We start from the raw sequence: 12,582 nt of genomic DNA, 5'->3' as shown, positions 1-12,582 counted from the left end.
ATTAACTCTAAAGGAGTACTGAAAACTGAATTTGAAACATAAAAAGGTTGCTGATGTCCTTTGGTAAGCTGACATGCCGAGCAAGGAGTAGCTTTATTTGCTGAAACCATAAGACGAAAAGTAGAAACAACGCACTGGATGATACGCAAGGCAGGATGTCCTAATCGCCCGTGCCAAGTGTCTGCTGAAATTTGCACCATGGAGGGTGATCTTATTTATTAATTATGCAGGGCGCCAATAAATAGGAGATATTAACATGTACATGTTGACTCCTATCAAGAGTTAAATTGCTTGAGTTCATAAATCCCTGTGATCTATTGATTAGGCATAATGCAAAATAATACATACCCTGATGGTATTTATCAGATGTAATTTTCTTCTTCTTTTTTATTTTTTTTTAATATTTTTTTTATATATATTGAAAGAACAACTCTCAATGTTGTTACGTATGTGCTCATAGACATATCAAAATTATTAAACAAAAAGAGCCTTCAAAGTTCTAATTTCTTGAATTTAGAATTGTTACGGCGACCTTTGGTTTGGAAAAAAGTTGAAGTAATGCTATTTAAAAAACTTTTATACGAATATTATACAATTGGATAATATGACAATAAAAATAAGCCTTTGAATAAACACTTCAAAAAAAAAAAAAAAGGTGGGGGGGAGTTGTAATTAACCCTAATTGCATAACTTTAGAATTGCAATTAAGCAACCCAGTCCAAAAATTAATTTGACCTAAATTCTCAAGAAGTTAATTAACCGCGGAAGACGAATAATGGAAATGAAAAAATAAAATAAAAAATAAAAAAATTATTTCTATTCAACAAAAAATTTTCTCTCAACAACGGTTACCAAACGGGACCAATGCCACGAGGATTGGAAAGAAAAGTTGGATTGTGAAAGCCAATGAAGCAAGGGGGAACTGCGTAAAGGGAATTTATTTTTTTTTATTTTTTATTTTTTTCAATTACAAGGTAGAGGTAGTTTAGAGGAGAAAAAAGTGTGAAAACATGGAATAAAGATGTTCACACGTAATTAATTAAACAATAATTGATGCACGTAATCGAATTTTGGTTAGAAAATGATGCACGAAATGGTAGAAAGCTCACCTACAAAAACACCTTAATATGCATGTTAAAAGATTCCTCTAAAATAATAAATCCTTTTGAAAGAGGCCTATTTTTATTTTTATTTTTATTTTTTTTTTGGTTTATGTTAAAATCTTCGGCCACCACAGTTCTGGGTTACACATGCTATACATATATATATATACAAAAACCTGTTGCGTATGAGCCTTGAATGCAGAGAAAATAAATAAATAAAAAGGCCTCACTTGATAATCACTTGAAACAGCACTCTTAATTAAAGATCTTCAGCAGCGAAATTGGGCTCAGCAGGCTTCTGAGGCAGCAATGGTAGCAATCTTTGTGGCACTCTAGGGCTCGGTGCGCCCTTTCGTCGCAAGGCTTGAAGTGCATTGGCAGCAAACCTTGATGCATAAATAGTTGCACCAAGACTTGGTGCCGTTTGCAAGGTTCCACCTTCATTTGCCAAAGCATCTTGCAGTCTTTCTTCTGCTTCACGAAGAGACTTATCAAGCTTTCTCCTACAGTACCGGTGCCAAGCTGCCTGGATAAAACAGGCCGCCCACGTCTTCCATTGTTGAGAGTAGAACCTGAAATTCATCATTGCACATTTACATTACGAAGGATCATTCACTTGTCTCAAAAGCGTAAACTGATAAGAAATGATAAATTTAATCATTTAATTTATATTCTAACAAAGTTTTTTGTTCGTGTAGCCTCGCTTTGCTCAGACAGCCATGACGAGAAATATCCAAAAAGTTGATGAGCATGGTTTAAAAGCCTTGCCTGAAAGCGTGCTGGAGCTGCTTGCTATGAAGACGCCGAAACTGAGAGGCGACAAACTTCAAGTCCTCGGCCATTAGAGCGAAGGCTTCAACCTCTACTAGAGCTTCCACTGTTCTAGTTGAGATGGGGAGATTGGTAGAGGAGTGGGGATCCAAGGCCCAAGTAAGAAGCTCTTCTCCACAGAAGTCGCCAGCATTCAAGAAAGCATTGTTGAAGAAACCAGTTCGTCCACCGTTAGTAGTCATGGTGGCTAGGTTTCCTCGCATGACAAAGAGCATCTCGTCCACGGGATCCCCCTCGCGAACGATGTAGCTTTTCTCTGTGTAAAGTACTGGCTTGAGACGATCACACAGTGCATCCAGCAGTTGTCCATCCATTTTTTCAAACATTGGCACCTAAAACATCAAATTGACTTGATGAATACCATCGCTAAAAGTTTGACAAAAAGGAAACTAATGTGTGTAGATTGGTGCTTTGTGCAACAGTATAATGTGTGGAGAAACAGAAATGAGTTAAAGTATGGGCTTCACGCCCGAAAACAGAGGAGCAGATATTTCAGAATATTTTGTGGGAAGTTCGTACCAGAGTGTTGGGAAGAGGTGGATCAAGAGAAGCCAAGAGAATACAGATCTTTGCCAGAATTGGATTATTAAGGAAGAAATTGTCTAATTGCTGAGTTTTGTTTCTTCTAGTTTTTCTGCTTTTGTTTCTGCAGAAGTTGTTAGTTTTTGTGGAGGGTTGTTTGGTGTCTGTTTTAGAGACTTTTCAGGTGTTGCAGGGTTTATTCTTCGAGCGTTTTTGTGTTTGTAAGTTGGCTGGGGTTTTTTGATTGATACTGTTGGCAAGTATCATCGTGTTTCAACTTTTTGCTGGAGTGTTGGCATTGTATTTGGGTGTTAATAAAAATCTAATTCATAAAAAAAGAAAGAAAGAGGTAGAGGAAAATACTGACTCTCTTAACAAGGCCCAAGCAGAGATGGCGCTTTATGTCCCTCCTGAGATCCTTAGGAAGGTTACGAACAAGATTCTCTTCCTCCACACCTCTGTTTTCTTGCCATTTGTACTGTTCATATCGTCTAATCCGATCCCTTAAGTTCTTAGGGAGCATACGGTGGGACATCCATTGTTCTGCATCAGTCCTTTTCACTCTCATTTCTTCTACTCTCACTGTTGTGGATTGCAGATATTTCTGTAACAGCACAAAAAATTACATAATATAGCAACTTAGTTCGTAAAATCTAGGAGTACGAGGGTTCTGCAAAAAGGTTTCTGGTTGGAGTTAAGAGTGGATATAATTGGTTAGAACAGAGAAATATCATGTTTCTGTTGAAGATATGGCAGTTGGCAGGTGAAAATAAAACAGAAAAACCGTCGGAATAAATACACCAAAGATATATTGATTGACGTACAGTTGTCGTAAAAGTTCAACAAGTGAGACCTAACATGTAAAAATAGGAATAAATTGATAAGTCAAAGTTCGAGTTCAGGACCTCTAGTCTATTCTAATACTATGTTAATTCACCAACTGGCTTAAAAGCTAAGGATCATATTATTACCTGCATATTGCCGATAAGAAATGCAAATAAAACCAACCCAGCGATGGATATGGCAATAGCAAAGAATATCTCCGCAACAAAAGTGCTTGTTTTCAGGTTTTGGCCAAGAGAACTGAGAAAAAAAGGAAACGTACGAGTTAAAAATGCCTTAGCTCCAAAGTTTAACACACAATGTGGTCAATATTGCTATAAGTTGGAAAGCTTAGCTTGGAAGTTAGATAACATAATTTCAATGAGAATGTTTGACAGCAGGCAACTGAGTAAGAATGCAGTTTATATATTGCTAACCTAAGATTACGCAGACCCCACCAAAAGCAGTAAAAGAATTTCGTCGAAAAATGAGCTCTGGACTCCACCACTCTAGAGCTCAGAGCATCATTAAATATTCCAAAGTTGAAGACATTTGGATCTGTAATATTATCAGGGTCGATAAAAGGGCAAGCTTCAGAAATATTTTTATTAGAGGCGTAGGTACGGTTATGTCCGCAGTAGAAATTCTTTCGCAGACAATCATTTCCAAATATTTCCTTGCACTTTTTGTGCCAGCAATGCTCCTCTCGTTCTATCGCAAACAAGTACCAAAATGCTCCAACTACCTGGTATAATATGTCACATTTATTAGTGGTCGAAAAATCTTGAAAAAATAGGTTTTAAGAATTTAAAGAACAATCAACTTACGTGACTGGCTAGCATGTAGAGAAAAAGATTATAAGCAGCTCCAACCCATGCTATCTCAATCAGTATGCCAGAGGTCCTTGTTACTTCTATATATAGTGGATAGATCCGCATAAGTCTTGGCACATACTGGGAGAAGACTGTGGCCTTCAACATCTCCTTCATGACTGATGGACAGTTGGTCTTGGTTTTCATATAGGGAATGATGGAAAATACTAGCACCTGAACAAAGTAAGCAAGTTTCTTTTTATTGAATTGTCAACATTTGTCTAAAGTGAATGCTTTAATGAATGCAAAAAGAGCATGCATGCATACCTGTGGAAGTGGAAGAATTGATAGAATGTCAATGATGAAGTAGGAGAACAAGTATCTTTTAGCTATAGCCTTCGGATCTACATTCAACTCACCCCTTCCAAACACTCGAGAAGAAGGGGCAATAAACCCAGTATAGAATTGAAAGATTATATGAAGTGCATAAAAGGCATCTATGAGTGTACGAAAAACGCAAGCATAGATCGCCACTCTATTGTCCAAACCGAAGCACAAGTTCTCCCCATCAATCTTCATAATTGGAATGTAAAAGAAGAAGGGGTCTAGGGCCACTGATGCCACACAAGAGAGCACAAAAAATTTGTTCCACGTTTGAAGAAATTGACCCTGTGGATCCAAAATTGTCTTCCTAGGACCTGACTCTTTTCTTGGCCGTTCACCTACAGAATGGGTGCTCGTTGATTTTTGTTTTGAACTTCTAATTCCCTTCAAAGCCCTCTCAAACCCTCTCCAAAAACCCTTCAAAATTCTGCCAACTGTTAATCTTGTGTTTCTTGGATATAGTCCATCGCTGGAATATTGCTGCTCGGAACTCGAAGATCTCTCTGAACTCCACTCTTTAAACCTGGATGAAAGTATAAATATGGTAAGTAGCATAAAGAAAGTTAGAAATTGTCAGAAGCAATGTTAATGTGAATACCTAATTGGGCAATACCAAAATCAAAATAACTAATTGGAAAGATCAGTGACAAAGCAACACATCAGAGGTTAGATTTTATGTTCCCAAAAGGACAACTTACTTCCAAACCAAGTTGGAGGAATTTCCTCCAACTCAGCCAGCAAACCTGCTTTTGAGCACGTGGGAAGCACATGTTTTTCCTAAACATCTTTGAGCCTTAAACAGTTTATTTCTTCTCCTTGATTTTCATCAATCATACCACAGAAAAACCTTTAGCCATCAAACCTCTGGACTGTAGCAAAAAAGGTTCGCTCTTGAGGGTGATGACAGTAGAAAAAGGCTAGAAGTTCTAGACCCACTGCAGTGGGAAGTGAATGAATCGTTTGTTGGGGATACAAATTAAGTTTTGGGAGTTACAGATTTTGTAAGTAAGATCAATCTATAACACAAGTCTTCTATAGTGAATACCTTTGGAATTTGCTAACTCAATGGTTTTACTTTCAAATAGTTCTTCAAAATGTTTCACTTTGTTATCAAAATCTGTGTAAATTTTCTTTTAGGCTTGCTATGATTTTGGTATTGATATAGGCGGTGTTTGGCTTTAAAGTTATTAACTTTGTTAATCTGATTAGTAACAACTTGGGGTCTAAAGCATATTTTTCAAAAGATATGGGAAACATAAGTGAAGACTACAATCATGCACTTATAATGAAAATCGGAAGAAGTGACAATCCTTTAAGTCATCCATTTACAACACTACCAATCACCCAATTCGGTCATCTGGGTTAAATGAACATTCCACTACCAAAACTGGATGCAATACAGAGATCCTATCCAAATGATCATTTTAGATACCTTTACTTAGAACCTTCCAGGATAGTTTCAGTCTTTGTCATCCTCTTCATATGCTGATCGTGTTATATATCATTTGATCAAATATAGATGCGAATGATGGTGTTCATAACCAGGGGTAAAGACACTATTGCTGATATAATAACTTCTATACGCAATGCTAACATGAATTGAAAGGGAACGGTTCGAAACCTATCTACTAACATCACCAAAATTCTTGTTAAAATACTATTAAGAGAAGGTGTTCTTGAAAACACCCCCTCTCGACCCTAAAAATTTTCCCTTACCCCTAGCAGATTTTTTCCCAATACCTTAGTTGCTCACCCTCAACTACTCGCTAGGGGCATCTACATTACATGGGCAAAGCATTTCCAAGATTAGGAGGACTGAGATTTGGTCTTTCAAGCTTTCACCGTTTTAGATTTTTAAGTTTCTGAAACTTTTAGGGAAACCTTTTTTTTTTTTTCTCTAACATGTCCACACAAGTGACCTCCGCTTTATGAGACGTGATCCCTAACCGATTGAGTTACCCCTTAAGGACAAAGGAGTCGTTAACATTTGACTCTTCCAAGAAGGAAGATGAACAAAACGCTCCATTTCATTAACTTTTTTAACAAAACGTGTTGGGCCATTGGCGTATTGTTGCCTTAGCATGTTGCGTCGTCTTGATGTATTGGGAGTGAAAATTTTACCCTTTTTTTTTTTCCCGATTTCTCTTCATTGAATAGTTTTAGTGAATAGTTTTAGGTATGTAGTCAGATTTAATGATTTATGTACTGATTTATTTTAAATTTTATTATTAAATAATAATAAATTTTCCAATTAAGTTTTATATGTAAATTATCTTTTAAATTAGTTGTTAATATATATATATATATATAATTAATTAATTGTATGAAATATATAATTGTAGCTACTTGAAATTAAGGAGAACAACAATGATTTCATTGAGCTTCAATCAATTTTAAAGGAGCTCGTGTCAAGATAGATTTGGCAAATTTGAAATATGACAACTCGTGGAAGATAGCCGTGACAAAATAAATTATAAGTTACATTCATATATTTTAAACAATAAATATTTTTGTTAAATTGTTCATTTGTTCGTTAGTAATATTTTTAATCAATTTGTGTTCAACTTTAATTTTTAATCTTGCCCCTTGTGATTTAAAATCCTGACTCGACCACTGTTCATAACACACATGCACTGATGCACCGATATGTAAAGAGGTAACAGAGAGATGTTGTTGAAATTGTGTGTGAAAAAGTTAGAATCAAATCAGAGGAAATCATAGGTAGCAACAAATGGAGAATGTTGAACAAACTAACCTCACAAACTTTTGTCGATTGGGGTCCATAACTTGAGCCAATTAGATGTCCACTGTGAAAAGCCAAACTTGGGATGATTGTTATAAACTGCTAAAATGCAGGCCCTGCAGAAGTACAAGTTAAAATTCAAAATTCTCTAAATTGAAAACACAAAGAAAAATAAATAAATAAATAAAAATGGTTCGTATTGTTATAATGTAAATTAAATAATTATATTAATCATATTTCTTATCGGTTTAAGCTTTTAGGACAAGTGATGATTTAATATGGTATCAGAGCTAAGTTTTGAGTTCGAACCTTGATTCTACATTTTACCTCTCATTTCGATTAAATATTTCACGTGTTGGATTTCATTTATTAAGTGAAAAGTTTAAGCCCACATGCAAAAATGAGTGTTACAATATAAATTAAATAATTAAATATAATTTTTTTTATCGCTTTTATAACAAATGATGATTTAACAAATGCTAGGTAATGTAAAGGCCGACAAAAAGTGTAAGAAGCACGATATTACTAACCATTTTGTTATAACTTATTATGACCTATTTTTTAGCTTTTGTAATTATTTTAGTACTGTTTTAAATTAGTTTGAGTCTATTGCCTAGAGTCAACTTCTTTTTTTTTTAGATCAATAGTGGAAAGTATCCTCTCAAGTAAGGCTTAACCCTTTTTCATATTCAATAAAATAAAATAAAAATAGAAAGAGAAAGACTTTTTAGTACACCTAACCTTATTCATACGTACAGTCAAGGGTAGATATTAATTAGAAAATAAGTCGTACTTTATAGAGAGAAAGAGAGAGAGGGGGGGGGGGGGAGATAAAATAATAAAATATCACAATTGGACCACAACTTGGACCGGGATCCACTCCAATTGAGTTCAATGTGAAATTATCAAAAAAAAAAAAAAACCTTTATTTATAACTAATTGGTTCTTTCGAGTTGAAACTCAACCGGAAAGAATCCTATTGCCCACAACATGATCTGCAAAAAGTAGAACATGATAAAACACCAGAAGAGTGAACACCATAAAAAACTTTTTATTAATTATAATCATCATTAAGTCAAGGAATTGAGAAAAAAAAAAAAATAAACAAAAACAATTCTAACTTCTTTTTGGTTATTAAATTATCGCTTATCCTGAGTTTAAAAAATAAATAAATTTAATCATTTAATTAACATTTTAATACTTTAAACGCATGATCTTTTAACTTTGATGCAATGTTAAGCTCATAAAAATGAGTAAATTTAAAGGTTAAATAAAAACTTGCCCATGGTGGTTTGCAAACTTTATATTTTGCCTCTTTAGTTTTACTTTTTATCATATATGGTACATGTGGTATGTGAAAAGACGGAAATGGTACATCCGTCTAATTTTTCATCCAAAACTAACGTCCAGCTACGTTATCCTACAGGTGTCGGCGTGCATATGCGACACCTGTCCCCATGATACACTTCAACGCTGACGTGGCTATCATTTTTCTTTATTATTATTTTAATAATTTTTTATATATATATATAAAATAAAATAAATAAATTGAGCCACCCCCAAAGCCATTTTTGGGGGTGGTTGGGGTGGCCGAAACAGTATGGGAGTGGCTGAACCACCCCCAAGGGCTAAAATGGGGGTGGTTTCGCTTGGGGGTGGCTCGGCCACTACCATTAGGACCGCCCGGTCTGGGGGTGGCCGAACCACCCCCGTGGCCCATAGGGGTGGTTCGGCCACCCCCAAGGGCCAAGGTTTTTCTCAATTTAGCCCTTTGGGGTGGCTGAACCACCCCCATGGGCCACGAGGGTGGTTCAGCCACCCCCAAGGGCCAAAATGGGGGTGGCTGAGACCACCCCCATTAGGCCTGGGTGGCTTGGCCACCCCCGTGGCCCATGGGGGTGGTTCAGCCACCCCCAAGGGCCAAAGTGAGACCGGCCGGTCTGGGGGTGGCTTGGCCTAATGGTGGTGGCCAACCACCCCCATGTGGCCCAAAGGGGTGGCTCGGCCACCCCAACAATTTTTTTTCCAATAGATACCCCTGTAGTTTTATAAATTTCACGATGTGCCCCATGTGATTTTAATAAGTACCGAAAATAATACTTTGTTTTTGTAATTATATTACAAATGGTACTTTGTACACAAATAATATTTGGTATATTTGGCATGCATGTTTTGAACCAAAAGTAACCTATATGCATGTCGTGTATCAAAATAATATGTTGACAATAATTGAATCCTTCATAAAAAAAATAAAAAAATAAATAAAAATGCTATCAGTCCTGTGTAACAATTGGAAACACAAAATAATCTGCGTGGCCAATTGATATAACCCAAAAAATGACCAAATGTTTGTTATTTAAACACAATTTTTTTTCCAATGTATACTCATGTGGTTTTATAGATTTCATGATGTCGCCCTTGTGGTTTAAATAATTACCATAAATGGTACTTTGGTTTTATAAATATATCACACATGGTACTTTGTACACAATTAATATATTTTTGTCCTCAAAGAGTAGCTCAATCGGCTGGAGACCACACCACATGAAATTGAGGTTACTAGTTTGAATCTCTCCTCTTATTCGAATATGTCAAAAAAATAAAATAAAATCAATATATTTTGTACTATATATATATTATTTTAAAGATTTCTTTTAAAAAAAAAAAATTGTTGGGGTGGCTCCAGACCGGCCGGTCTCACTTTGGCCCTTGGGGGTGGTCCACGGGGGTGGCCAAGCCACCCAGGCCTAATGGGGGTGGTTTCAGCCACCCCCATTTTGGCCCTTGAGGGTGGCCGAACCACTCCTATGGGCCATGGGAGTGGTTCGGCCACCCCCAAGGCAAATGGAGGTGGTTTCGGCCACTCCCATTTTGGCCCTTGAGCCACCCCCAAAAATGGTTTTAGGGGTGCCACCCAGAATTTTTTTTTTTTTTTTTAATATATATATATATATATAAGAAATCATTAAAATAATAATAAAAAATAATAATAAAGAAAAATGATAGCCACGTCAACGCTGAAGTGTATCACGGGGACAAGTGTCGCGTATGCACGCCAACACCTGTAGGATGACGTGGCTGGACGTTAGTTTTGGATGAAAAATTAGACGGAGGTACCATTTCCATCTTTTCACATACCACAGGTACCACTTATGATAAAATGTAAAACTCAAGGCAAAAAATAAAGTTTACAAACCACGTGGGGCAAATTTCTATTTAACCCTAAATTTAATCATTTAATCTCAATTTAACGGGTTTAAGAGAAAAAGAGGCTAAAAATATATATTTCAGTGTTTCACTGCTAAGGTTTCATCCATATTTCAAGTCAGAAAATGGAAAAACACGAAAATACCAACTTTCTGTTTGTTTGCTGAGAAAAGGGAAAGAAAAGGAAAAAAAAAAATTAAAAAAAAAAAATAAAGTCATACAATTATCTACTTATGTTGCCATGCTATCCACAAAAATAACAAAATTTACATTAAAAAAGAAAAAAGAAAAACCCACCTCTACTAAGGCCAAACGCCAAATTGTTGAACCAAGCTAAACCGAAGTAAAGGGTCTTGGTCTTGCGCGCTGGGATTAGTTTTCTTTCCTTTTCCAACCGTTTCTCATCAACCAAACAGACAGAGAGTGAAAGATAGAATATTGCATGGTATTATACAGTGAACATTTGGCCTTCCTTACACACGATTTGCTTCCATGGAGGATCAGAAACAAGTGGAGTAGACTAATTAAGGATTTGAAGGAGAAGTTCCGTAAAGAAAAAGGCAGAGCCCCGGGGAAGAGAGTTCACGGAGAGAGTCTCCAATGGCTGTAACAGGAACTGTCTGCGGGTCTCAGAGAGAGAATGTGAGATGAGGAAATGAGAGGGAATTATAAAAGAAGACAAGACCACGGATAGAAGAGCCAAGTCAACCCAAGCGAGCTTCCTGGAAATTAACATATAACGTGGACCCATTTCTTTATATTATTGTACCATCCCATACTTACCACGTCTATTTCTCATTACTTTTTGGTCATGTCATGAGAGAGCATCTTATCGAGTTGGTGGAGACTTTTGAAACGGGGTTTCATTCTTCTTCAACGGATATTGTCAGTTTTTGACTGTGTCTATTCCGCAATAATAACTTTACTGTGGTCGCTGCTTTTACCGGTCGAGGCTTTTATTTTGTGAGGTCCTTATAAAGGCTACTATTGTCTATTGTTTGTGTTTATTTTTTGTACTGTCTTTTTTGTTGGATTTTGTTGTTGGAGTATCCGCCCTTTTATAGTTGTTTGATCTCTTATAACCTTATTTTTCTTCTATATTTGAATAGAAAAATAAATAAATATTGTTTTGTGATTCTTTAACTGATTTAATTTGTTTCTGACCATTTTGTTTAAATTAAATTCCAAACCAACCATCTAAATAAAAGAGTCTTATTCTCCCTTCATACACAATTAGTCTAAACCCAACATTTTTTTCTCTTAGCACCTGCCCTAGAGATAGCAACGCTTGTGAGTTTTGTTTCCTGGGGAGAAGGGAAGGTGATGTGTGTTTTAATGAGTACTCACAAGCGCACGAGTCGTTTTCAATATAGTGTGTGCAAGTGCGAGGTCGAATCCACAGAAAAATGGTCAAATATTGGTGTCTTGTTTAATCAACTTCATTTTAACTTAGTTCCAAAGGTTTGAGGATTGATTCAAGAACAAAAGACTAAATAAAAAAGATGAAATATGCAAATTAAAAGGAACTAAGGCTAAGGAATCTACCAAACCAAATCCAACAACTCACACTCTTGGTTTCCACTTGAACACCCAAAGAACATTAAGCTTTGGATGTCATTCAAATTTCTTAACCACAAACTCTAGAACCATTAAATGAATTCAACTTAAAGATAAATCACAAAGAGTACCCATTTGAAATCAAATCATCTAATGTATCTATTCAGTGAACAAATCACAATGGATATCATTATTCAAACCGATAAAACAATGTATCCATCGGTTGAAACACATTAAATGTCATATATCTACCACCAACCACATTCATTGCAAAAGATAAAGCATTAAATGAATGAAATTTGAACAACAAATATGATATATCATTAAATGTGCAAGTAGTATAACAAGAGTGTGAGTGTCATCAATGGAAAGATTTCATCATCAACCTTAGTTGAGGTTACTAGCCTTCCATGATTAAGAACACCACAAGAAAATGAAAAACAAACATGAAAATAGAAGAAAAGCTTTACAAAGACAAATGTATAAAGAAAAGAGCTACTGAAATCAACTACAAAAATGCACGAAATTAATCATAACTACTGCTCTCTAAACTCTCCCAACAATGAGGCATGGCTATGGCTTTTATAGAAGAAAATTAGGG

The 12,582-nt window shown here is 36.0% G+C and overlaps 1 protein-coding gene across 1 annotated transcript; it reads right to left on the bottom strand.

Moving 5' to 3' along the window:
• Nucleotides 1-1,148: 1,148 nt before the first annotated feature.
• On the bottom strand, nucleotides 1,149-11,109 carry LOC133863036 (cyclic nucleotide-gated ion channel 1-like). The gene is made up of 9 exons (XM_062299007.1): nucleotides 10,722-11,109; nucleotides 7,230-7,333; nucleotides 4,418-4,997; nucleotides 4,106-4,324; nucleotides 3,716-4,023; nucleotides 3,428-3,539; nucleotides 2,824-3,060; nucleotides 1,872-2,266; nucleotides 1,149-1,675 (listed from the first exon to the last, which is right to left on the bottom strand). The coding sequence occupies exons 2-9, from the start codon at nucleotides 7,256-7,258 to the stop codon at nucleotides 1,363-1,365; spliced, it is 2,193 nt and encodes a 730-aa protein (XP_062154991.1). The 5' UTR covers nucleotides 7,259-7,333; nucleotides 10,722-11,109; the 3' UTR covers nucleotides 1,149-1,362.
• Nucleotides 11,110-12,582: the final 1,473 nt, after the last annotated feature.

The sequence above is a fragment of the Alnus glutinosa genome, chromosome 3 (assembly GCF_958979055.1).
Source record: "Alnus glutinosa chromosome 3, dhAlnGlut1.1, whole genome shotgun sequence".
NCBI lineage: Eukaryota > Viridiplantae > Streptophyta > Magnoliopsida > Fagales > Betulaceae > Alnus > Alnus glutinosa.
The sequence above is the reverse complement of the archived record's forward strand: the minus strand, read 5'-3'. Positions and strand labels throughout refer to the sequence as shown.

What these genes read in the sequence shown, in the direction of transcription:
- LOC133863036 (XM_062299007.1), bottom strand. Translation starts at nt 7,258, where the DNA reads ATGGACCCCAATCGACAAAAGTTTGTGAG. An exon ending in AATCGACAAAAGTTTGTGAG is followed by an intron (nt 4,998 to 7,229) that starts GTTAGTTTGTTC and finishes ACTTTCATCCAG; the next exon opens with GTTTAAAGAGTGGAGTTCAG. An exon ending in CAGCTCCAGCACGCTTTCAG is followed by an intron (nt 1,676 to 1,871) that starts GCAAGGCTTTTA and finishes GATGAATTTCAG; the next exon opens with GTTCTACTCTCAACAATGGA.